The 26,235-nt window shown below is 40.3% G+C and overlaps 2 protein-coding genes across 5 annotated transcripts; both read right to left on the reverse strand.

Moving 5' to 3' along the window:
* Positions 1-678: 678 nt before the first annotated feature.
* Positions 679-17,268, reverse strand: rprd2a (regulation of nuclear pre-mRNA domain containing 2a). Of its 3 annotated transcripts, XR_005074256.1 has the most exons (12): positions 16,779-17,267; positions 11,251-11,380; positions 10,897-11,048; positions 10,575-10,627; positions 9,891-10,017; positions 9,623-9,798; positions 8,785-9,127; positions 7,974-8,171; positions 7,634-7,816; positions 5,467-7,519; positions 1,051-1,204; positions 679-888 (listed from the first exon to the last, which is right to left on the reverse strand). XR_005074256.1 is itself a non-coding variant. In XM_037093055.1 (11 exons), exons 1-11 carry the CDS (start codon positions 16,951-16,953, stop codon positions 5,790-5,792), a joined length of 3,183 nt encoding a protein of 1,060 aa, XP_036948950.1. In that variant the 5' UTR covers positions 16,954-17,268; the 3' UTR covers positions 4,854-5,789. The 3 variants fall into 3 exon arrangements, 2 of the variants coding, with proteins under 2 accessions (XP_036948950.1, XP_036948949.1); XM_037093055.1 differs by lacking the exons at positions 679-888; positions 1,051-1,204 and having other exon boundaries at positions 4,854-7,375; positions 7,460-7,519; positions 16,779-17,268; XM_037093054.1 differs by lacking the exons at positions 679-888; positions 1,051-1,204 and having other exon boundaries at positions 4,854-7,519.
* An 827-nt stretch (positions 17,269-18,095) lies between these two features.
* Positions 18,096-24,108, reverse strand: ciarta (circadian associated repressor of transcription a). 2 transcript variants are annotated; one of them, XM_037093791.1, is made up of 6 exons: positions 23,881-24,108; positions 21,939-22,268; positions 21,770-21,845; positions 21,557-21,635; positions 21,308-21,464; positions 18,096-20,837 (listed from the first exon to the last, which is right to left on the reverse strand). In XM_037093791.1, the coding sequence occupies exons 2-6, from the start codon at positions 22,266-22,268 to the stop codon at positions 20,472-20,474; spliced, it is 1,008 nt and encodes a 335-aa protein (XP_036949686.1). In that variant the 5' UTR covers positions 23,881-24,108; the 3' UTR covers positions 18,096-20,471. The 2 variants fall into 2 exon arrangements, with proteins under 2 accessions (XP_036949686.1, XP_036949687.1); XM_037093792.1 differs by lacking the exon at positions 23,881-24,108 and adding an exon at positions 23,495-23,702.
* Between the last annotated feature and the right edge of the window lie 2,127 nt (positions 24,109-26,235).

Here is a 26,235-nt window from a genome sequence, read left to right on the forward strand (position 1 = left end):
TGTGCCTGGTTTCAGAAAATACTCCAAAGAACAAACGTTTTGCACACCTGTGGATGGACAGGTGCATAGGGGAAGACCAAGGGTCGACAAAATAAAATAACATGATGAGGGGGAAAAATGCCCAGTCAAATACATCTTTTCTCCCTCTCTCTTTTTTTGTGGCAAATGAATTATACTCAAAATACAAGTGCAGGGAGGTGAAGAGAGGGTCTGTAATTATTGCTGTACAGAAACCTGCCAACTATTATGACAATATGAAGAAACAGAAATAATTTAAGAGGCACTGGATTATTTACACTAAAGCATCACGTGTGTATGATAAACACAGTATCAATATTTCATACCACGGTCATCATCATTTTCACTAAAACCACCAGCTTTAATGAATCAATGAATGAGGGAGCGGTTAAATACTCCACGAGCAGCATGATCTGTAACTTGGACGGAGGTTACCAGCCGTCTTCGTTTCATATTTTCTGGTGAAATCTACAGATCTCCACATTGGATGATTCTGCATTTTTGGGATGAACAGAAGGATTGAAACTTCCACGGGAATATGTGACAAAAGGCGAATTCACAGAGTCATTTCGGAGCTCAGTGAGAAGCTGACACGACAAGCTGTGTGAAAATAACAAAACAGCACACCCTTGTTTTATTCTGATATGAAAAACAATTCTTTATTTCACAAAAAAACACACATTTAATAGAAGGACATTTGTTTTACATATTGGAGGAGTGTGAATGCCTGTGAGGTTCATTTCTGTCTGTCAGACAGATGCTGACAAAGAGAGGAAGAATTTAATGTTTAAACAGTATTCAATAATCCTGTCTGTACTTACTCCTCCGTCCAGCCTCCCTGCTCTCCCGTGATTCCTCCCAAACACTCGGCTAGACACACACACACACACACGCACACACACACAGAGAGAGAGAGAGACAGAGAGAAACAATTTCATCACATTTATTTTCTCCCTCCCAGTATTGATTGTTTTGATTTCCTGCTGGTGCCACTCAGTTTGGGATGTATTAAGCTGGAGCTGGCATACTCACACAGCAGCTCACGTCAGACCGTGAAGAGCCTTCTCGCTGGGAGCGGGTGCAGGATTCAAAGAGGAGACAGCCGCCGCCGCGTCAACCTTCCCTGAGTTAACATGTGGAAAAGGTTCCCATCACATCAGACACATCAAAGTGTCGCTCTGGCTCCCTGAGGAGGAAAACAGGAGGAGGGAGGGGATGAAACAGGAAATAGGTTAAAATGCAATTGGGTGGGGGGGTGGGGGGGGGGGGGGGATTTATGCAACATTTGGGAAAGTAAACATTATATTTCTCTCAGAATAAATAACTAAACTATCACCATTATTTATTACGGCACACTTGAAGCACAATAAACAACATCGTCATCTGAAGGTAGCCATTCTTGCATCGTCTCGTTCACCTCACAAATCAGACTAATAATGTGAAAGTGACCCTGAGTGGAGGGGAAAAAAACCCACAAAAACGCACATTTGGCCCCAGTTCTTCAAATGTGGCTTCACTAATTCAAGCTAACTCAATGTGAAATAATCCTTTTTATCCGCAGACAGCTAATTTGGTACTCTGAAAAGCCATTTTGAGGATTGACTTGGTAATCCTTGGTGAAATTATCTTGAATAACAGCGCACTCTTATTTTGAAATGAAGGCGAAAAGAGGACAGAGTTGACACCGTGATCATGTGATTGCAGTTACATTAGGGTTAGGGTGTTTTGGAGGAACAGATTCATGTATAATGTGCGTTCATGCATTGACACTCAAATGAGTAGTGCTTGAGTAAAAATATTAAACTATCTGTTATTAAATCAATTTAAGTGTCTTAAGTACATGTAAAATTACATCCACATTTACATGTTTTTTTACACTGTGGGTCGATCAATTATCAGCCTGGGCCTTTATTGAATCCCATATTTAGCATTTTTCTGATTATGAGATCTTTTTTGTAATCTGATTTCCGATTAAATTAATGCGCTGCTTTTAATCAGATGCAGTAACAATTAACTAAAGCCATCAAATAAATGTAATGGAGTTAAGAGTACGTTAGTTGTAGCTGATTGGAAATGTAAAGTAGCAGAAATTGGAAATATTCATGTAAAGTAGAAGTACCTCAAACTGAACACAAGTACAGTACTGGAGTAAATGTAAGTGGTGATGGGAGGTAAGTACGTTTTTAGTGTTCAACTGAAAATTCTGTATTTCAATGTCATATCTAATGTCATGTGTTCAGTTTTTTAAAATACAACATTTCATTTTCTTTTGTATTTGGGTAAAAGGAAGCTCGCCATCGTGAACATTAAATAGTGATGGTTACACATCACAGCAACATCATTATAAATCTAAGACAGGGTGCCGTGAGAGATAAAAACTCTCAGTTTAATCTCAATGACTGGACTTTTGTAGGATTTATCTAATGGATACGTTGCCATGACAACAGTTGCAGATCAAAAGTAGGACCAGAAAAATCCAGATGTCAGCCCATGTCAAATCATCAACATTACAATGTGGATAACTTAGTTGTCCACAGATGAGGAACAGGACCCCGAGCTCGTTGCTGTACTTCTTATTTCAGGAATCAATCTGAACACCGCTTCCTGCCTTAGATTTATTACCCAAACAAACTATAATGCACTGAATTCACTGGTTTTCCCCATTATTTCCAAGACACGAAACTAATTTGCCCAAACAAAGGCAGTAATGATTGTGTTAATTAAGGCCGGGCAGATTAATCAGGTACAACCTGATCAGGATGCGCATTTCTGCTACAGTGAGTATGAATGTAAAACATCTTGTTTAAAGCTACCAATTTAGATTTATTATTTACTTCTTCTTCACTAACAAAATGGAGATCATTTAAAGTTTGGAAAGACTAAAAACCACTTAAAAATAATAGGTTAATTTGATGGTATAATACGTAATTAACTCTAAGCGTAAAAGTATAGTTTGATAGCTGTCATAAGCAGATTTATTTCTATGTATTTCAAGAGCATGAAATCAAAAGTTTTACACTTGCAATCTAATGTGCCACTGAGCGGTTTTTGAGCACAATAAGATTTGATTTCACTAAAAAAAATCAATCAAGGAGGACTTTAATACTTGTTTTGTAACTGTCTAATTGATCCTATTGACTTTTTCCTTTCAAACTTCACATTGAAGCTCCACGTGGAGTCAGTGTGGCCTCAGATTAAGAGTCCATAGCAGCCCTCTCCTCTATTAAAGAGGCATTAGAGGAGTCAGGGGGCCTTCTACTGTGCCACGAGGGAATCAGACATGTTTTCCAGAGGGAAACAATGAACCCTAAATTGGAAATGTGCTAATCTCTACAACAGCACAGTAGAAAACATTGAAGGGGACTCAGAGGATTTAAAGTAGGGCCTAATGGACTCTTATGAAGATGTGGTTGATTTCTAAGTGCTGAAAGATGCGCTGATTTGTTACTGTTAAGACTACAATCCAAAAAAAACATGCTGGCTCAGACTAACTTGCACAGTGAGTTCACTCAAATATGAAAAGATCTGGTCATTACCCATTCACCCACATGCTGTTGGAAAGCCAGGTACAGCTTTGTAGTACACAAAACATCTCTGGAGCTTCACAGCAAAACAACGTTGTGGTATTCCTCTAAACAACTGAAGCAGATGGTGCCTTTAAAAAGTTTTAAAAACCTAAAAAACAAACTAATATGTCTCCATACAGCTCATCTAGCATAATACAACTCCACAGAGATCCCAAATTGAGTTATTTACACCCTTTACAAAGCGGAAATCTTCACTGTAGCTGCTAAACTAAAAGGTTCAATGGCTGAAGTGGGTGGGTGTCAAGGGTTTGAGCAAGGGTTTTTTTTTTATTTTTTTTTTAGCAATTTGGCATCTTGGGGCTTCTGGAGACGTGGATAACACTGGATGAGTGCTCTCGATTGTTTTGTAACATTTTAAAACAAGTCCCCCATCTACACCAGTTGTTTAGGAAAACACTTGTTTTGCTGTGAAGCTCCCGAACATGCAACGGCGTGGGGGTGAGTGAATAATGACTGAATTTTCATTCTTGGGTGAACTTATTCTTTAAGTAGTGTCTTTAGTATGTAATCTGCAGAGGAGTTAAACATAATGAACTCCACAGAAAATAGAGCCTCATAAATAAATCACATGTACAAATCTATTCTTGCTTCCGAGCCAATTTGAGACCTCGGCCCAACCTGTGCTAAAAAGAGATGCAACGCGAGACTCATCCGTTTTCTACGACTGACAACACCAAGTGACTATACAGACATTTACGGTCAGCAAGCTGAAGTCTGAGGAAGCCAATGAAAATGCTTTCGATTTTATGAAATGACCTCACATGCACACAGGCTTTTCAGGCAACATGTCAAAGTAGTTTAATACACTATAACCTAGCAGAAATTGCTGCGTCTTTTTGGCAGAACAGGCAGTATCTAAACGCTACAAAAATATAACTAGTTAATGTTTCGAATACAGTAAATGTGCCTCATTTACAGCAGTTAATTCCCCCTCTCTGGAATACTGTTGCATGGCAATAGCAACCAGCTTACGAATACTTTGGTGGATCAAACACTTCCTTAAGACTTTTTAAAAAATACGTTTAAGTATTAAAACAGTGATTAAATATTGACCTCAAGTAGCATAATCCTAAAAAACACATGAAACTGTGTGATGCAACCTGTGCTTACTTTACTGGACTTCAAAGAAACATAGGTATGCTAATTTCTCTGGTGATGGACAAGTTTGGGCCTGTATAGCAGATGAGCAGAAGGGAAGTGGTGCAACAGGATCAGAGGAAAGGGGAAAAAAAAAAAAAAAACAACACAGTTTTTCAAACTCAGATTTTTATTAGTCAGTACAAGTAAAATGAAACTGAAGCCCGAGTATCTTCATCCCCTCCAAAAACGTGCTTCGTCTGCGTCGGTGTTGGAGGCTGAAAAAAATTACTCTCACACGTCTTTCTCCCATCGCTTAGACTTGTGCCGCTCTGCGAGACGGAAATCTAACGCCGAAAGGGATCTTGCGCCGTGAAAGAGTGTATCGCTTTACAAATATAACATTCGGAGTTGGAACAAACGTGTATTGTAGAAGGAACATAAATTCTATAACATACACTCTGTTTATCAGGTGAAATTTAAATTAACGTTTTAGCAAAAAGTTACTGCGATAGCACTGCTGACGTGGAGGAAGAAAAATTGCTCACTGAAAAACTAAATAACAGCAGAAACATTGCATCGACTACATTCTTTTTCTCGCTCTCTTAGCAAAAAATTAGCTTCGGATCCAAAATCTGGGACTGGTTGATTTAGACTCGACCGCATGCTCACCCGCATAACATGCACACACTCTGACCTCTAAAAAACTGACACTAAATTACATACTTAATGCAATGCTTCATACTGGAGCAAATAACACAAAAAGTGAATTATATATATCCACCTCTTATTTTCTTTAATCTTCTGTCTTCGCTCCTCAGCTCAGCAGCCCTCTCAGAGCCTCCGACCTCTTTTACATCTCGTGGTGTTGTCTCTAGTTCTCCTCCATGCTCTTCGCTGTTTGTTTTTCTCCTGGCAGCTGCTGAATTAATTCTTCTTCAGTCAAACTTTGTCTCCTGATGCCCACCTTGCACCACACACATTTTCCATTTCAGACTTTTATGACCGGTGTGGGGCTCAACGCTGAGGAAATTACAAGTCTTAAAGTCCTGCCCCCGCCTTCATGACATCCACAGTGTTTTAAAGAGTTCAAAGCTACATGTCTGGTCAGTATCGTGGGGGTGGAAATGGTCTTTTTGGCGCGAACATAGGGCCCCCTCCTCTTGGACCTGGGCGTTTGCCTCTCATCCTTGGATCGGGGCCATGGAACCGAGGAAATGGTGCCCGTGGGGGTCCTATGGGGCGTGGGTGGTGTGCAGAGTGGGGAGGCCGAAGGGGAGGCCGCATACCAGGATGACGTATTTCAGGATGAGGTGGCGGTCTCCGTGGAGCATAGTGTGGAGGAGGGGGGCTGTGACGTTGGTAGTCGTGTGCGAAGTATGGGTCCTCTGAGGGTGAGAGAGGGGGAGTCAGGCGCGCTCGAACTCTGGGGTAGTGCTGTGGAGGGCTGCCTGGCCTGTAATATGGTTCCTCTGTGTGGTGGTAAGGCTCTTCTTGAAAGAAGGGGGCATCGGGACGGCGGTGGTTATCGTGGTAAAACTCGGGTTCTTCCTGGTAATGCAGATTCTCTGGGTGATGACGTAAATCCTCAGGGCGAGGAGGGCGAAAATCCTCAGGGTGAGGAGGGCGAGGTCGGTCATACGGCGGATCATCTGAATGAAACATGGATTTGTGTTGATGGTCGTGGACCACCATCCCACTGATGACACTACTGACTCCGGACCCATGCGCCTCCCCTGTGTTTGTACGGGGCATTGGCTGCTGTCCTTGGGGAATCATCGCGCCACTGGGGACAGGAGGAGGTACCTTAAAAGTATGAGGAGGTGGAGGGAACTTCGGGATAGGGGGGAGGTTGTTTCTGAAGTAATCAGGTGGTGCAGAGGCGCCCTGCTGGGATCCTAACTCATGAGGTTGCATGACTTGGTATGGATAAAGTCCTGATGTCTTGTTTTCTCCAGCCCCTCCAGGGACCATCACATTGAAGCCTCCGGGTTGCTGAGAGTTCCCCTCTGGGTAAACATCACCATACCAACCCCCTTCTCTACCCCGCCGAAAGCCTTCAGCTGTCTGTGTGCTATTGGCAATGCCCGGGGCTCTTTCTCCAGGCACTGGCCCTCCAGTTTCTGCAGAAATCTGCTGGTAATGTGCAACAGGTGCAGTGATGCCATGCTCCGACGTTTCCTGTTTGCCATATGGGTACGGCTGGTAGACCTGCCCGTTCTGAGCCACATCTGGTTGCAGATGAGCTTGCTGTTGGGAATTGTTGGAGTTCTGCTGACTGTTCTTTTGGTATGCAACAGGAGCCGTTTCAAAAGTTTCTCCAATAGATGACTGATTTGTGTTGGAAATCAACGAAGCTACAGCAGGCTTGTCCATGATCTCATCTTGAGTTGGTGTACCTCCGCCCTCGTCCCGCACTGGAGTCCCACCCTGCGTGTCTGCCGCAGTTACTGGACTGAGGGTATCGCCACCTTGCACTGGGTGTGAAGAGAAATCCAAGTCAAATGCACTAAAAGCTGGGTTCCCCTGCAGGAAGCTGTGGATTTTAGACTCTAAACTCTTGGAAGACAAGGACGTTTCAGGCTCTGTTGTCAACTCCATGTCTGTATGGAGAGCCTGCACCAGGGCAGAGGCTGGGTTGGATGCCTGAGGGGTCTTTTGGGAGCTTGTGCTCTGCCTCATAGTGGAGCTGCCTGAAGGTGTAACAGAGGAGAGAGATGGGCTCTGAGAGGGCACTGCTGATGCAGATGTGGATGAGGGAGAAGGTGGAACCTTGCCTGTACTGGAGGAGTCTGAGGAGACATTTGTAGCTGGGCTGCTCAGGAGAGAAGCGATGCCTAAGTGAAGAAAGGGAGAATGTGTTTTATGCCAGCTTGCTACTTTAAATAAGTGGAAGGAATTCATTTATCTATTCATTTTCACAAAATAAGTGAAGGACTCCTTATTCTCACCATCGAAGCTGCCCTGGCCCTGGACTTTGGAGAGCGCACCGAGGAGGTCTGCAGGACTCATATCGACCTCGGAAAGAAGGTTTACCAGGGAACTGGGATCCTGAGCAGCCACAGATGGAGCAGGTGTGGTCTTCAATGAGGACAAAGCAGGGGCTGCTGCAGGTGGACTCTCCACTAATGGTACTGCAAGACCGAGACAGACAATCACCTTAGTTACAAATCACCACAACAGTGAAAGATGGCTCTTAAACCACATTTATAACAGAAAAAAGTAGTCAAAAACAATGTTTATTATTCAGTCCCCAGTTATTCAATCCTCAAATTGGCCACAAACACTCACCTGTGTTCTTCATGACTGAGCTTAAACTGTTGAGGATTGAACCAATTTTAGCCAGATCAACACTTTCCAAAGCTGCTGCAGAAGGTACTACAGGAGGTGTGACCTGTGCGATAGGCTGCTCTGTTGTCACTGATGGCTCAGGTTTTGCACGGAGTGGAGTAGACACCTCCAGGTTGGTGGATTTGATCTGGTCTTCGACTGAGGAGAAAATATGTAAGGGAGGGCAATGAGAGAGGGTTTGGACGCCATCAAATATACACTTTTTGTAATGAAACAAGACATGCATAGTTTAGACTTGTTTTTAGAATGCAACACAATTCCAGTTGTCATTGATTTTCTACAAGTGCAGATCATTTTTGGAACCGGACAAGTCACTGCCAAGAAATTTTTAGGGAACATGCTGCCAAGAACACTGAAACATAGTCTCACCCGCCGTCTGTGAAAAATCGTGACACACAGGTCAACTATCCAAAAAATGGAGCTAAAAAAAGATTCTTCTTTTACAGCAGTGAAAATACAGAACTTTTTTAAATGCTCGCCTTACAGTGACAGAAGATCTTTCCTTCTAATAGGAGATTAAGCTCGAAACAACTACTTTCCTTAGCAATTAATTAAACTTGTGTTTTAGATTCACTCTCCATCATTTCTCAATAAAATGGCAGAAAGTAGTTGAGCCAATATTCAGTTTACAGCAGAGTCAGTGTCTTTACCTGCCTATTTTTGCAGTTGTTTCTCATTCAGTGTGAATTATCTCAAAGAGCATTTTAAAAAAGTCCTCATTGTGCAGTTAGTCATTTATAAGAAACCTCACCAATTATACCCATGCTGTCCACTTCTTCATCAGAAAGCTCCATGTCTTCCACTTCACGATTGTCATTCTCCCCAAGTGTCCCCATGCGTTTAGGAGATCCTCCTGGTGAGGACAGAGGGCTCGGTGCCGGTGGCTCTGCCTCATCCTCCATAGCAGAGCCATCAAGATCTGGATCGGGGTCAGCCAATCCCAGACCATGAAAAGGGGACTCTGAGCCAGTTGGAGACGGTGCATCTGCAGAGGGTGAGGGGATGGGCGAGTCGTCCAGGTCTGGCAAGTTGGCCTTCAGGGCATCCAGCTTGCGCTTAAGGTGGGACACCCTGTTTGCAAATGTCTGGTAGGCCTAGAGAGGAGAGGTAATGAATTGTCAGTACATGAACAGTTAAATTGGTGAACCAATTGCTTATTATTCAATACACAACAGATCTGGTGACTTTAATTTGAATTCATTTTTCCTGTTATTTCAGTTTCATAAATGCACTGCTAAAAGTGCTCCAACTTGGTCCTCTACATGTTATGTGTAAGTAGTGAGACTGACAAGCACATAAACAAAACAGCTCCTGGCTAAGCTGACTCTAAAATCTTGCGCGTTGATTTGTTAGAACTGTTAGTAAAACGGTCAGCCATGGCTTTTGAATAAATTCTTGCTGGCAGTTCTTCTATGTAAACTTCAAAATCGTCTCTTCAATTCTTTCCACTGTTGTCTACAAACAACAACTTACTTCTACATGATTCCTTTACCCATAGAGGGCCGGAGCTAAAAAAAATGTCTTATGATTGAGAAATTAACCGTAAGTAATACAACAAACATCTGACTACAAATACATTAGTCACTCACATTGGCAACAATCTTGACCTCCTTGTACTGCATCTCGTAGAAGATATCTGCGTTGCTGAGGGCCTCCATTAGAGGAGGCCCTGCTTTGCATTGTTTGTCAAGGAACTTGACAAACTCCTGTAGTTGTGCACTTCCTTCCTCGAAATCCTTGGAAAACTTCTTTCCTCCGGCCTTATCTGTAAGAAGTGAGCATGTCAGGATGACAAAAGAACCACTGATGATCTGTGTGTTGCAGTACAACAGGGTAGAAGGTGAATAAAGCAGGTACCTTTGAGCTTCTTAAGGGCCACAGAGCTGCAGATGTCAACCCTCATAGCTGCCAGTTGTTTTTCTCTCATGTCAACCTCCTCCACAGATCTCTTGTACTTCGACAGTTCATCCATTAGTGCCTGAGGCTGAAGCAGAGCCACACGGCAAGGTCAACACGATGTTTGAGTAAAGGAGGAAAAGAGCACAACTAACAGGCTGGACACACTGGATACCTGTGTACTGCGCAATGGCTACATTGCCAAGCTGCCGCTGCTCATTTGCATTTGTGTGTTGTTGCTGCAGCGAGGCATGAGGAAAGCATGAGGAAAGAGAGGGAAATTAAAAGTGAAAGTAAACTGTGTGAGTTTTCTTTTAAGTCTGTGAAATATTCTACAGATACATGCATTAAAACTGTAGTAAAACAATGGTATGATGTCCATATCACTGTGTACAGGTCGTTTTCAGGCCTATTTTTGCAGAGAGCCCCGCAAGTGTTGTGGTTCTCTGAAAAAAATAGGCAAGAATCTGGATCATGTGACACAGTAGCCATGCCAGGCACGTGCGTGAGAACCCAATCTATTGCATCTGATCTAACCTGTTAACATGGATGCCTGAATGAAAAGCAAGAGGTAAAGCCACGCAGCAGTGCTGTACAAGCATCCAGTGTGTCCCATCCAGCTTAAAACTTCAATTTCTTGCTTACCACAAACTCTGCAAGAACCTTGGACCGTAGATCTGCTTTAGACTCAACTGGAGCTTCAAGAAGATAAGAATGAAAATTAGACATCACATCAAAATAATGTGCCAAGGATCTAGATAAAAGAAAAGACTGTAAAGACTGTAAAACTACATATAACTCTCATAAATGTAAAAACAGGAATACATAAGAATGAAATATTCATTACACAACATTTCAACTATGGATGCACAGTCTGTATGAAATCAGTTTCAAGAACTTCGCACAGCTACTGATAGTAATAAATACGAAAAAGAAATTAAGAAAATAAATGAATAAACACACTTACTTTTTTGCTCCACGGGTGTCTCAGGAGGTGACTCCTCTTTGACCAAGATACTCTTGAGTTCAGTAATCAGCGTCCCTGAATACACTCCCCTCTCCTCCCAGATGGACAATATCCTCTCCACTGATTTAATAACCTTAGGGTCACCATCAAGGCTGGAGAAAAAAACAAGAGGATTACGCTGTGAACCAAGAGATTTATATGTTTTTGTTGTAACAACGAATTTGATTTATTTATGAGTGAGGAACTTCTTTGAGAGAATAAAACAAAAGCTAAGACAGAGGGGACGGAGAAAGCAAGTAACAAAAGCAAAAGACAAAGGATTAAGAAAGGCAGTCATTTTGCTATCTAACTTACTTGACCAGCTGGAAGGCATCTCGAAGCACCTCTGCAAATGCCGTACGGTAAACAATGGCATTTTTCCTTTTACAGTTCTGAATGATATCGTTGGCCAGGTAGATAAGGTTGAGCCTGTGTGGGGATTCAGCTGTCAGAGGAAAGAGAGACATTAATGTTAGAGACTATGTGATTCTGCTGAGGGAGGAGACCCTGAAAAGGCCCATTTTGGGGGGGTTTGAAGCTTCAGTGAGCGGGACTGCATGCACCAACAGCCCTGTGCTCACGGGATCAAATGTGTCCATGCGGAGCAAAAATGCTCCCTCGCTTGATTTAATAGTTGGGTTTTATTTGACTACTTAAAACGCCACAGAAAAGCTCAATTTCCCGCTCTCTTTGTCAGTGTTTGCCACTTTTTCGAATGCAGCCAACCAAATATCTACTTTCTTCGAATACTATCTTGGATGCCAAATTCCATGGCAACGGGTGAAGCTCTGAAGCATTTGTAAAATGTCAAAAAGACAAGCATCCAGCTGTCATCATCAGAAGCTTAACAAATTAGTTAGGTTAGTAACCTAATAAGTCAGCCTACCAGCAAGACACAGAAACATTTTAAGATGCAGATGCACATGCAGGTACTCCTTGGAAACTTCCAGTGCACCCTGCTTACTCAGTCTTGTAAGGGGCTCATTGCATGTGGGAAATATAGTCTTGATATAAAATAGAAAATGTGAGTCTCCTTCACAATCAATCCAAGGCACTTAAGATCAACCTCGGTCATTTAAATGCATACTGTTATTTTGCTCTCAAACTTTTAGACTAATGCTTTATAAGTTTAATAAAGGCTGTTGTTTTACTCATGCAATGAATAAACAAACAATATTAATTTTATAATGATGGTAAATGAGAAATGCAAATAAATCTTAGAATTCTTTAAGATGTATATCTGAAAGGATTGGTATTGTTACTCAATAAGTAAAGATATTGATAAACTAATTAAAGTAAACCTAAACATTGATAGATATACAACAATACACATTAATGAAGTATTGTTATCTAAGAGAACATAAAGTCAATGGATATCTGACATTTAACCAACATCAGATTTTGCAACAAAACATTACAACATCATCACAAATAGTGATTTATGTTTCTCTGATAACAACAGAGAGGAGACCGAAATAACAAGGACAGAGTCTAACTAGAGAATATGTTTTTTGATACTGGTGCTAACGTGATATCCATTTTCTGGTGAAGACACAAAATCAATATCTATTTATAGTTTACATACTTTTCATAACAAAACTCTTGTATTAATGCACACAAAGAACCAAATACCTAAATTGCATAACACAGCTATCTGGTCAGAAAATATTTTATCAAAGAGTGAAAAATCAAATCTTCAAAATCAATTTGTATGAGCAGACCATTACATTTTTCATTTTAAAAAAAAATCCAATTAGTTGCTTAATAAATCCTCCAAATGATAGAAAGAGATCACATATCTTGAACAAAGTGCAGACTTCAACAATTGCAAAATGTTGACTATAAAAGGATCATTTGTAAATCCTACTGGGTCAGCCCTAAAATCAATATGCACTGTCAGTCATTTGCATTTAAACATACGACAAGGTGTTTTAAACTGGTTATGAAACAGTCTCATTTTAATACTGATACCTCCATCTGACCAACTCAAGCGAATGCAACCACTTGTGCGAAGATTGGCTATTTCTATTGAATCATTTTTAATGTCTGTCATTAGGTCAGATTCCTTGATTTACGGAATGCAGACCAAAGGATTCAGTCTTTGCATTTTACCAGGCAAATTTTGAGTACGTTATAGACATGTGTAGTATGTTAGTTAAAAGAAAGCAATAGGAGATTTTCCTTTAACATATTTAGTGACATACATCTGTTCTCTATTCACTACCAAAAGGTTTGCACACACTAACCAGATCAAGATCTTTATGACACAGGAGGCACCAGAATCAACAAAAAAGGAAAGTTCCTCGCAGCTGTTTTAAAATAAGTTCACCGAAAATTTAAAATTTAGTCATTATCTATCCAACTTCATGCTGATGAAATGTCAGGTGAGTTAAATAGTCAACAAAACATTCCTGTTACGTCACACCTCACCAGGCTTATCCTAAACAACTCAAGTAGATGGAGTTTTATAAAGTTAAGAAACAACGGAAAGAAACAACAATAAAATGGCTCCATACAGTTCACATGACTCATGTGGCGTAATCCTAGTCTCCAGAAGTCCTTAGATCGAACAGATTTATAGCAATGTTATCTAAACCCTTTAATGCATGGTTTAGCTTGTGCATCCTCATAGGATGGGATGCATGCTAATCTCTTAGCTTAGCAGCTACAGTGAAGATTTTGACTTTAGAAAGGTTGTAAATGACGTCTTTTCAAATCAGTTTGGGGTGTTGGGGCTTCCAAAGACTTGGATTACACTGAACAAGCTGCATGGACCAATTTTAGAGGTGGGGTTTCAGTTTGTTTTTACGTTTTACAGAAGTCCCCATGCACTTCAGTAATTTAGGAGAATGCTGCAACACTGTTTTGTTGTGAAGCTCCAGCAATGTTTTGTGGGCTACACAACTTTCCAGCACGGGGGTGAATAGATGATGACTGATTTTTCATTTTTGCATGAACCTGTCCTTAAAGAGTTCATCAAAATACTTCCCCCAGTAAAGATTTTCCCTTTCAAATTAATGTAAGGTAACTGTTACATTTATGTATGACGTAGACATTTGATAGTTCAAATGTGTGATCCAGCTGAACAAAGGCAAACAACGTCTCAGTCACAATGCATTTTAACTGACTGAACACACAACTTTAAACACAAGCTGAGAGAAAAACAAACAATAGTGAGGTAAGGCCACCTCCGAGTATTGACAAACTCCACTTTCATGGAGTTTGGGAGTAAAACCAAAGTCAGACAGCCAGCCTTAGCATAGACGCCTGTAATAAAATCCCTTATCTGCTGCTACAGGGGAAGTGAACAACACAGAAATGGTTTTGGAACATCAAAACAGCAAGACATCAAAGAAATTTTGCTTTACATAAAGAAAGAAACCAAAGAAACCAAAAAGGTTTTGTACCAGCGCCAGGTCTCTTAAATACCACAGCTGATCGACTTTTTAACATATACCAACAATTCAGGTTAACAAGTTAATATTGCCAGATGTTGTAGCAAAAACTAATGAAACACATTTTTGAGTAAACAAACATATTTAATCTAGTAAACAACTAGCAAGGCCAACAACAAGACAGCTTTGTAGAATACCACACAGCAGCCGTAGACTGAAGCACCACCTGTTACTGTTAATGCATTCACACACTGGTTGGGGTGACAGAATAGGCCTAGGTATTTCGCTCAGCTAAATGCCAGTGTCAAACTTTACAAGGAGTCCTTAGGGTCATCTCTTGCCCTTTGCTCTCAAATAGAAAGCCACAAAGCTCAAGTTACAAAGCATAGAACTATGATCAGAAGCAGATACAAAGACATAATTGATTCAGGATCACAATTCAACAGAAACAGCTCAAGTGACTATGTCATACAAGGTATGATGCTGGTGAAAGCTATAGATTGCTATTATGTTATGAGAAAAAACAGTATTTGATAGGAAATGGAAAATGTACATTTGCAAATTTGGTTGCTCCATCAATGATATGACCAATTCCTTCCTTTAGTTTAGATTAAGTCAGATTCATTTTTATTGTCATTGAGCACAATACAGAGTCAAGGAAATGCGCTTTACATTCTCAGATAGACTGTGATTTATACACATCTGTAATAGGACCATGGCAATATTTGCATCTAAATTTGTGTAAGTGCTTTGCCAAGATGATTTTCATGCTTCAGTGAATATCAAGTCTATTAATGGTTCTCTGGCACCCCCTCTGCTATTGCCCAGTACATCAGGGAAAGCATTAAGAGTAGTGCTGCAGGTTATTTGTATTATCAATTGACAAATGCCTTGCATAGGTTGCCAGATTATTAAGAGTTTTGTTTTTTTAGATAAAACATTCAATTAGCAAAGACTGAGCCAACCTTCTGTTGCTCTGGAAAAAATATGAAGATGGTTTAGGTGAATTCATAAGTCAAAGCACTACAGAGCAATTTTTCTTCACAATATGTTTCAAAAGATGATATTACTTAAACAACATGACAGCTATCTTCCTCATCTGAACAGAGTAGTACATGAGAACCAAATTTGCTTTTGCCCACTCCTGACTCCAAGTCTCCATCAAGAACTTTGATATATTTTGCACAGAGACCCAGAAACCAACTAGCATTTTCATAGTGACGCCATATGTGGCAATAGGTTTTCCTGGATGTCAGTGAGTTGAAGGTTATTTGATGGAACACAACTTAATTTAGTAAGGGGAGCACAATACAAACTTAAATAATGAGACGTTCCATTACTTTTGGACAGAAGAACTCTATACGAGACAACATAATAATGCAGGTCTAAGGGGCCACTTGTCCTTCTTCAGTACTTCGCCGGTGCAAATTACAGCTCAACCAATACTTGGATAGCTAATATTATCGGACCTTACACTGGCCACCCACAGATATATCTGTATGGGCATATGTGTTGTCCAATATGCGCCAATATGAAAACTTTTTCTTCAGATTATGCTGCAGAAAAAGATGCTTCAGTGATATATAAACATCAAACTCCCAGTGAACTTTGCTGTTTTAGTGCACAGATGTCATTTTAGAGAGTATAGTATTATTTGATAAGATGTAAAACAGCCTCTGTTACATACACTACTCAAAATTAGTTTGGGATATCAGTGCATATCTACAGGTGGTTGGATATACAATAAAAAGTCCAATAAAATGTTGCATTACTTTTGGGGACCAAAACAGTAAATGTCCTAGCATCCCTATGTCTTTAACTAATTGAGTACTCTATCTTTGTTAGAAGTGTTTGGTAAGTACATTTCACAGAATATTATATACATTTGATGTATATTGGCTGATAAATCTAAATCTGAAACTTTTTTTCCACCACTCAATATTAGTACCGGCTTCCCCACTAAACTCGAGTGTCTGTCAGGTTCTCGTGATAAATTCACAAACAAAATTATGACACGTGATCAAAATGCCAAAATAAACGCTTTCACGCATTGCACCTGGGACATTATTCCCGACTTGGCATCTCCCCTGTAAAGAAACTTTTCGCTTTTCCTGCCAACCAGTGAGGCAGAAATACTGTACAGAAGAAATAAATTAATTTCCTCAAGAAATAACTGCCACTTGAGAGCAACTGACAGTTCGTCTCCACGTAAGTTAGCTAGCACTGGCCAACGAGTAACTGGCGGAGGAGCGCACGTTCATTAAACTCCATTTGCTCGGTGTTTCAAATCAGGCCAAACTTCTCAGTTTGTGAGCCGAAAAAAAAAAAAACAAGTAATTATCTCAGAGTTACTTTCAACCATAGGAGGACTATGATCGCTGTATCCAAACGACAACACAATGTACAGCCAGAGCAGCAACTGTCAAATAAACAGGTAGAACTACTTACATTTCTTCAAGCACTTCATCCAGTGTCGTACAATCAGGCTGTGGTACTTCTTATTATCGATGCACCACGTTGACAGTCCTTGAATCGACTCCATGGTGTTTGAGACACCCTGAAGCTTCCTGTCTAACGTTGACTCTAGAGAGCCGCCTGAAGCGGCTCCTGCTCCGGCTGACATGTCCAGAGGAGCTCGCGCGGCGCACTACCATTCCAAAAACCAACTTTGCTCGACCGTCGCTAGCATTTAGCTTAGCATGCTAGCTTAACATAGCTCTGGCATCATCTTATTCCGCAGCTGCTCGGCTGCCATTGTAATGTTACAAACGCTTTGACGTTCAGTGCGCCCTTTCCAGTCACTTTCTGCGTTTAGGAAATAACCACCGCAAGTTTCGGTGTCGCTGCGTATCGTTTACGGCGGTTAACATGGAAAACTTAGCGCCTTACGACATCCTATTCATCCTGGATGTCTGTTTACTCGTTGCTGGTGGAGCGACGGGGTTCAGTTCCGCAAACAGGACATCAGTGTGGCGCCACCCAGCGGCACGGAAGACAACATCTGTTAGCGCCACCTGCTGCGTTTTATTGGTACATATAGTTTTATAAATTAATGTAAGTGCATTAGTGGGGGGAGAAGTACGGTTTTTTTATGCATAAATAAACTCCTTTTGTTTTCATGGCTGAATAAAGCAAATAAACAAACTGGACAACAAAACTTCATACTGTTTTGCTTTGTTTATATTAGGCAGACCCCGCCGCCTTTCTAGCTTCAAGCAGCGTTCTGTGTTCCCTGTGAGAACAGCTTGTTTGTTCAGTTATGGTAATAATAAATATATCTGAGTTAATATTGTACCTACTAAAATTCTGACTTTGAATTTCTTCTCCAAAACTACCTAGTGCCCCTTTAACCTTAAAAGCAGCAATACAAAATGTTGCTGAAAGTAACCAAAAGTCAAAAGTGAAGGTCACTCAATACAAGTAATACTTGAGTAAAAGTGAAAGTATTTGATTAAAATACACTTGACTATCAGAGATACAAGTAAATAATACATATATTAACATGTGCATATGCTGTAAACTGAGCCAACCCATTATCAAATCTGATATTGTGCATTTTCCAGATTTTTCAGAATCAGTGTTTTTTTTTAATTCTAGTGCCGATTAAACAAAATCATTTAAGACTGCACTGGCTCTGATGCAGTGTTTTATCTTTAAAATGACAATTAACTAAAGTTATCAATTAAATGCAGGATAATTATTATAAAGGGAGAGGCCTGGACCGTCAGTGTATTTCATTCCAGAAATCAATGAACACATTCTGTATTCGGATGAACCACAACATTAATTTAATGTATAAAAATATGTGCATTTATCAATCAACCACAAATAATGACAATTTCATTCTAAGAAACCAAGAAACATACTGCTACACTATTGTTCTCCACCATGTGCTTACAGTTTGTTTTTTTACATAACAATGAAAATGACTAATGCTGAAGCTGAAGAAAAATCTACGAAGCAGCACATTTGGTTTGCAATGACATATGTGATGAGATGATGATTTCATCAATGTTAGTCAAATAATACACTATGATGTGACTGATTATTTAAATTTTCGGCAAGTTTACGGTTATCTTTTTGTCAAATAAGTAAGGCTGACTGGTGACAAACCACCAGAGATGAAACACCATTCAACATGAATGACGTCTGATTTTTAAATAAAAAATTGGTACAAATGCCATAAAAAATTATGTGTTCGAGAATGGACATAGTTTTGTCTGTCATATCCCCGTGATCCTTATTACATAATTAAGATTAAAGCACTTTGAGTGACACTAATCCATTTTAACAGGGACAAAGAAGTTGCTCTTTACCATCATGATGACACATTGCCTTTGGAAAAGCAAACCTTGCAGTTCACTAAATTTAATCTTTATCCCTTACAACTACTTCCATCCACACTACCAAGATGACAAGGTTTCAAATAACACTGTAAATATCCTGCAAAGTCTGATTTTACAGGCTTTACAATGTTGGCTCCACAAGTCTGCCAAGGTGTTTATTATATTATATATAATAAACATATAGTATATTAAACAGATCTTTAATAAATAGTATCACAACTTTTTCATGTTTCCATTTCATAACATTTCCTCATTGTTATCCATGGTACGGTTACATCTATTTCAATTTACTCCAATCAAATATATTATTTCTGTTCCAAAATGTAAAAAAAAAACAACAACAAAGCAATCATTTAAAATTAAGGAAGATAACCCTTCAAATCAAGTTCACTCACTGGTTAGTTAAAGGAGTAACTGAGCCAAATGTCTAATAGTCCCTCAACTATCCCAATGATTATTGATCAGTCAGGTTCATGGACTTCCTGTGAAGTATTTTTTGCTGTTTGACCATAAGTGCATCTGCTTCTATTTTTATCTACATAGAAAAAAATAGTTTCATGTGTTGTAAGTGTAAAACAAATAAGTGACAGTGAAATAATGTGTGCATGATATGATAATAATGCGAAAATGGTTTCGATTGGCACATTCTGGCAGCGGCTACTGCTCTACCATCAGCTGTACAATTTTAAAGGAACAGTTCAGCCACAAATGAACATTTTGTCATGATCTACTCACCCTAATGCAGATATAAAGTCAGATGAAATTTTTTTATAGACCACATAACATTTCTGGCATTTTGCAATTAAACAGCATTGCGCCATTTTCAGTAACTGGAGTAGATAGAGAAAAGAACATATTAAATGGCTCCATACAGCTCATCTCCCAAAGCCCTGAGATGATGAACTGATTTGAAAATAAGTTTTTTTTTTTACACTTCAATGCCAGTTTTGTGGACTGCAAAACTTCAACTGACTTTCCATCTAATTAGGAGTTGAGTAGATAATTTTGGCTTAACTTATCTTTTAGGCTTCCTGAATGCCATTTTTAATAATATGTGGGTTAATTACTAAAATATCCTTTGTTACTGTGCAAGGGCTGCAAATCAACAAATATGGTCACTAGAAATTTGATTTGATTTGTTGCATTTTTGGTCTACAAAATGTAAGAAAACAGTGAAAAATGTCTTCGCAAAGTTGCTGCAGCACAAGGCAAAACCTAAAGATTAGTTTACGATCACATGTGGGAAAAGAAAGCTAAAAAGTCATCACACTTCACAATGCTGGACCAGCAAGTTTTGAGCATTTATGCATCAAAAGATACTTAATGGACAGCTGATGAATTGTTTCAGCTTTCAGCTATAACAGCAACTTCCCTCTTCGTTTCATAACTTTCAGCAAAGTGATGTCTGGTCAAAAGCATGACATCCTACACTGGTGCTGTTAGGACTGCATTCAACGGTATGATATGAAAAAATACAAAACAGGAGCACAGATAGATTTAACACCTCACATATGAAGTATGTCTTTTAACTTAGAAAACGTCAAGGACACTCCCACAATGTACAATTTGTGGTATTATAGTGCAATAAACCTGGTGTAATTCAAAACCACACCGGACAGTTAGGAGTTAAACAAGTGTCTCTGCATTCTCCTCCTCCTCCTCTTCTGGATTTTACATGCCTTGCAGACATCACAGAAGGGCTTCGTGCCCAGCTTTACGCTTATATAATCAGGTCCGCCCTCTGTCTTCACTCTGGCTGGCATGCTGTTGCACCTCTGTGTGGTAGCAAGGCCGGCTAAGGTGAGTCAGTTGTAGTAACAGTGTCAGTTGAGGACACTGAGCAGTCTTGTGCAGGGGAGGATGGAGAATTCTCAGGTTGCTTCCGGTTCTCACTTTTTCTCTTGTAACACAAATATGACGGCCTGCTTAAAGAGCCAGCGCTGTCTGTAATCTTAACACCGACTATGCAGCTGCCCCGAGCTGGTTCAACTGTGTCTTCAGCTTGAGCTCTGAGTTTTTTAGGCAATCCAGGCAGACATGTGGAAAGGCTGTCAAGTGAGGTTGCAGCCTGGCATTTCCCACCTTCTCCATGCTGATCTTCCTCATGCTTGTTTGGGACTTTGCCAGAGTCCTCAGGGTCAGACCAGCTCAGTTTTCTCTTCTGGAATGGGAAAATAAAACCAAAAATAACAACCATGACAAACCAAGGTCTTAAAGGAGAACTACAGTTAATATCTTTAACCCTCTTGGGTTACTCTTTATAATAACCAAAACAGCACATTTTAATTTATAAGTTTATAATTATTTTACTGTTAACAATGAATGATATGCTTAATAAACCATTTATTACACAATTGTTCAGTTAAACCTGTTGTTTGTAAACCTTTACAGTTGCTTATTAAATGTCCCATCTCATTTCATGTTTTTTTTCCCTGTTGTACATTATTTTGTCTCAGTGTGTTTATAGATTTCACATGGATGCTCAGCTGTTAGAAAAAACATGGTGACTGAGGAATAAAATCTAACTATTTTAACATCTCTGGGTCACCAGGCCTCAAGTTTGCTTAATAAATAGTTGTAAAAAAAACACTGTTATAATGTAACAAAGGCTAAATCAAGTATGATTCTCACCTTAACTGGCATGTGGAGCTGATTTTGGTGCCAGTGTGGTGGTAGTTGTCTGGGAGTGATGGTCTGTCTTGGTGTATCTGCAGATTGAAATGCCTGCTGAGGGAACCACGTTTTGAGCATCACCTCTATCTGCAGCAGGTTCTGAAGGTATTTCTCACTGCAGAAAAAAGGAACCAGAATTAGTGACAATGTTTGGTGTGGATAACAATATATCTTCACTACTGTCATAATATTTATAATATTACTCACCCCATGTCAGGCCTCTGAATTATTCCAAGGATCCTCTGCAATCTGTCGATGGCAACGCTTTGCTGGAAACTGGATAAACCTGCCATGTTCAAAATATGACAAACACATGTCAAGGAAAAAAGGCACTCTACAGGTTTCACTACAGGATGAGATGGATACACTATAACTTAAGAGAGATCACAATCATGTTTGATATTGCTCCACCACACACACCTTTCTCAAATCTCCCAGTCTTCAGTCCATGTACAAGCCCAAGTAAAGGATGGATAAATCTGCGCAAATCTGCACACTATGGAAAACAATAAAGATTAGTTTATCAGCCACAACAACAGATACAAAAATACTGAATCAAAGACTTGGGCATCAATTTAAGGGTGCTCACTTTCTGAGCAAAGACCAAGTCCCCTGGTGTTGCTGAAGATGAGCCTATCGCGACAGCTCTAAGGGGGGTGGCTGAGTGGGAATGTTTGGCTTCCTCCTGGCAGTCTTCAGCCTGCTTGCTCCTACACCTCGTGTGTGACGGATCTGAATGACTCAGAAATTTGAGGTAATTTCCGGATGAGATGGGCTTAGATATTCCACTGTCCCCTTCTCCCTCTGAGAAGACATCTGCTTCATCCTCAGTCTGCTCGCTCTCACTGAGGAGAAAGCTTGAGGTGGACGGTAGTGAGTCGTAAGATGACCATTTGGAAGAACTGCCCAATGTATTCATCTGTGGAGACAGGGAGATAATCATGTCCCAACAGGACTTCAAGCACCAGCACTGGCTTTAAACAAAGGCGGTCTAGCAGGGCTCCAGTGTGCGACTGTATCTACACCTTTATTCTTGCTCACAATCATGTATATAATGTGTTAAGAAAGTAAAATGTTTAATTGGGTTCACCTGAATCAACAAAAGTTTGGTGTCGAACGTTGATCTGGAGCCCTGTACATGTAAGATTACTGCATCACAACAGAAAGTTGCACTTACAGTACAGTATCAATATACTACATACATATTTCTACACCTTTTCCGTAGTCAAATTCAAGCACTTTTCATGTTTTTTCAAGTGGCATTTTAAAGCTTTCTAGCACCTTGAAGCTGTTGTAAATCACATGGCATACTACAGCAGTTGCACGTTTCAAAGTGTGTCCCTGAATAATCTGAAATATCAAAGTAACTAGTAGCTACAATTATAAAAGAAAAAAAGAAGAATTGCATTGAAACTATTAAGTAGCAAAAAATGGAAATACTGAAGCAAAGTGAAGTGCTTGAGTACGCACCCCATGTCCCCACCCCATGTTGGTGACATATCATCACTGGTTATTCTGAAATTTAAGACTAAGAATTCAATTTTTTATCTAAATGTATATCAGTTCCAATTATTGGTTATCAGTCTCCATGATTACTAATAATCGGTACTGGCCCTGATAAAAACAAATCATCGACCCCTAGAGGAAAGATCTCAGTGTTTCAGCTTTTTAGATGTTATTGATCCATAGATGAGTAGTAGTAATTATATTATATAAACTGTCTAATCATTAGGCTTTCAACATAAGTGAAATACAAGCTGTGTCACTACAAAAATACCATTCATTAAAATTCTCACACAGTATCACATTCGTGACTTTGCCTCAACACAACAAAGTAAAAGGTTGCACAGAAATCTCGTCGATGATGAGCGAGGGAACCCAAACACATTCCAGCCAGTCTCACGCAACACAAATGAGGCGTGAGCTTGTTGCCAGGCTATGTGAGGTCTTCCTCGTGTGTGCGATACGGGGTCGGACATGGAAGGCGTTCAGCATTAAAAGCTATTTGATAAGAAGAAAGCAAACAAAAGGACCTAACGTTACCACCCCCCGTATGACTCGTAGGGTACGTGTTGTGTTCTGGCGCTCTGTGCTGCAGTGCAAAGTCATCTGAGGACAGATGTGTGTAACGTTACATTATCTTACCGCGCGTAACCACCAACATCAGCAGCAGACCTTTCACCTGCTTTGCGATTTGACCACGATCGTTACGACTGGTACGATTCCCACGGCCACGGCCACATGTTACACACGCATTACGGGGAGATATTGTAGAATTGTTGGCTAGCTTAGTTGTGAAAAACAGTGACCACGCATATAAACTGCGTTTAACGTAACTCCCGCAGAGATGCTTGAAGTCAACTACGGAGGAAATGTACGTTCAAAGTTACGAACAAAATTGATTACTTAATCTGTGTACAATTAAAAAACAAAAACAACAACAAAACAACCATTTTATCAGTAGAGCCTGAGAAACAACCAACTTTCAAAAAAAAGAAAGAAAAAAGAAAAAGCAGTTCGCGAACTCTTACCGTCAAGACGAAGCAGATGTGGATGCTCAACGAGGGTAAAACCAAAAACAGCAACGCTTGATAACACGTCGGGCTTCTCAAACACGCTGAATAATATGAAGACTTGTAGAAGCGACCGACCTAACGTCTATCTCGGAGACTATGGATGTGTACATACACCGGCACCGCCTCTTACTTCTTGCTCAGTCCCTCCCTCCCTCCTCTGTCCCTGCTCGTGTTCCGTTTACCGTCCAACCTGTTTGAAATGTGCCCACAGAGCGCAGCGGGCGCTACACGTGCGGGGTATGTACAGCGCCGCGATTGGCGAGGGAATGTTGGAACGTCTCTCATTCGCTCAGGGGCAGGGCCAATGGGGACCATCCGCGGCGCTGGTTGGCTGGTATATGCGTAGATCCCTCCTCACCTGCAGCGGGAGCACGTGCGGGTGGTGTGGCTGGAGGACTTGGGAACGAGATGAACCACACGCGGCAGCTGACATGAGGCTACATCTGATCTGGTTCAAATTAATACACACACAAAATAACGTTGTTAGAACAGAACACAACGCTGAGATCTCTTTACTCAGGCCCCCTATTTGTTCAGCATGGGTTTGTCTTTTGTCTGTTGTTCTGCCTGTTTGTGTTTATATAAAGTTGGCTGCCACCAGGGATGGAGCGTCACTAAGTACATTTACTCGAGTACTGACTGTACTCGAGTAAATGTACATTTACATTTTCTGCTCATGTATAATTCCACCCCAAAATGTGCTCTTTTAGTCGCCTACTATTTTACAAGTTACTTTGCCGTTTACATGCAGTATCAGAGCCTGTGTAGCACAATCTGCAATTGATTTTACCAACAATCCATGAAAAAAAAAAAACACCATAGAATCCATAAATGTTGAATATCTAACCTGATTATCAACCAGGCTGGTAAGCAGCCAACCTGTATCATACAGTATGTTCTACATACATGTATTTACATGTATGCAGAATATATGATCTGGTTCAACTGAATATGCACTTATCTAAAAAGTAACGGCGTTAGTATGTATATAATTATTTAATCATATCAACAATTCAATTAAAAAAAAACTTATTAAGATTACCAATCATCAGCCAAGCCAGGATGTAAAAAAATAAGAGCTATGATGTTAGGTAACATGCCAACCAGCCAACCGCATCCGTCCTTGTTCAAACTGGTCCTGCTAGTGATTTAACACTCCCACAGTGATCCAAGATTACAGTCGGTACCACTAACTGCACAGCTAACTGAACTAACCAGCTAACAGCAGCAACCGTTAGCAGCAGTTAGTGGTTACTCTGGTTTTGAGGACAGCTGGCAGAATCTAACATAATGCACCTTTAAGTTATATTGGTAATGGAAACTATCAGTTTTCCCTCAGTATTATTTTAACACAATATCTTTACTTTTACTCAAGTATGACTTTTGGGTACTTATAATTATTGGGTGCAATAATGATGACCACACACAGACAGGCTACAAATAAATTCACCAAAATGAATGTAACTTGAGAAAAAATCTTAAAGTATCAGATATTAAATGTACTTAAGCATAAAAGTAACTTTCTGACAAGGAATGGACTGGCACCTTGATCCAAACTGATCCAAATTGGACTTTGTGTTGGTTTTGGTGTTTTTGTTCGTGCGCTAGCAGCTCTACCTTCTTATTGTTGATGAAGTGAATGCCGATAAGCCAGAGACAAGATTATGAGATATGACATCATAGTCCTATTACAGCCTGTGACAGAAAGCTTGGGATACAGTCTTACATGGTTACATAATGAGATTGCTGTATGCTGAGCAGTGAATCTTTTGTCGCATGAGGGGATGGGATGGCGTTACCTGCAGGAGGATGCGGAGGAAACTAGCTGATTAGCCTGACATGACGAGAATATTTATTAGACTGGTGAACCATTGACAGGCATTGGAGGTATGGCTGAATGAACAATGAGTAGTCTGCCAATGACGTGAAACAATCTAGATGCTGCCACAGTTCTGGGTGTGGAGGAGGGAGTCACTTTCACTCTGGATCTCAGCCAGGCAGCCAGACATCTTTTTAGACTGGTATGAAGCTTAATTATAGTTCAAACAATAGTGATGAGTTGCCACCGTCACAAAAGTAATTAATTAAAGTTGGAAAGTACTCCACAGACCTTGAATTTCCAGCCTGCGTGCAAATCAGAAGGTCATTAATGTTTTGTTTACGGAAGAGTGTTTGTGTAATTCTTGTCCAGAACATCTTGGTATCTTGGTGGCAGGCTTGGTGACAGACATAATGTCACAAGGCAAACAGCATCGGTCAGTACTATCAGTTGATACACATTGTGCTAATAGCAGTGGATAAAATCAATAA

The sequence above is a fragment of the Acanthopagrus latus genome, chromosome 3 (genome assembly GCF_904848185.1).
Source record: "Acanthopagrus latus isolate v.2019 chromosome 3, fAcaLat1.1, whole genome shotgun sequence".
Lineage (NCBI taxonomy): Eukaryota > Metazoa > Chordata > Actinopteri > Spariformes > Sparidae > Acanthopagrus > Acanthopagrus latus.

Bases quoted from the DNA above. Each gene is read 5' to 3' on its own strand.
- rprd2a (XM_037093054.1), bottom strand. From the start codon at position 16,953: ATGTCAGCCGGAGCAGGAGCCGCTTCAGGCGGCTCTCTAGAGTCAACG. The intron at 8,172-8,784 runs GTGAGGTTTCTT...TTTTCTCCTCAG, and splicing joins GGACAGCATGGGTATAATTG to TCGAAGACCAGATCAAATCC. The intron at 7,817-7,973 runs GTGAGTGTTTGT...TCGGTCTTGCAG, and splicing joins CTCAGTCATGAAGAACACAG to TACCATTAGTGGAGAGTCCA.
- ciarta (XM_037093791.1), bottom strand. From the start codon at position 22,268: ATGAATACATTGGGCAGTTCTTCCAAATGGTCATCTTACGACTCACTA. The intron at 21,636-21,769 runs GTGTGTGTGGTG...TGAACATGGCAG, and splicing joins GACTGGGAGATTTGAGAAAG to GTTTATCCAGTTTCCAGCAA. The intron at 20,838-21,307 runs GTGAGAATCATA...TTCCCATTCCAG, and splicing joins AGCTCCACATGCCAGTTAAG to AAGAGAAAACTGAGCTGGTC.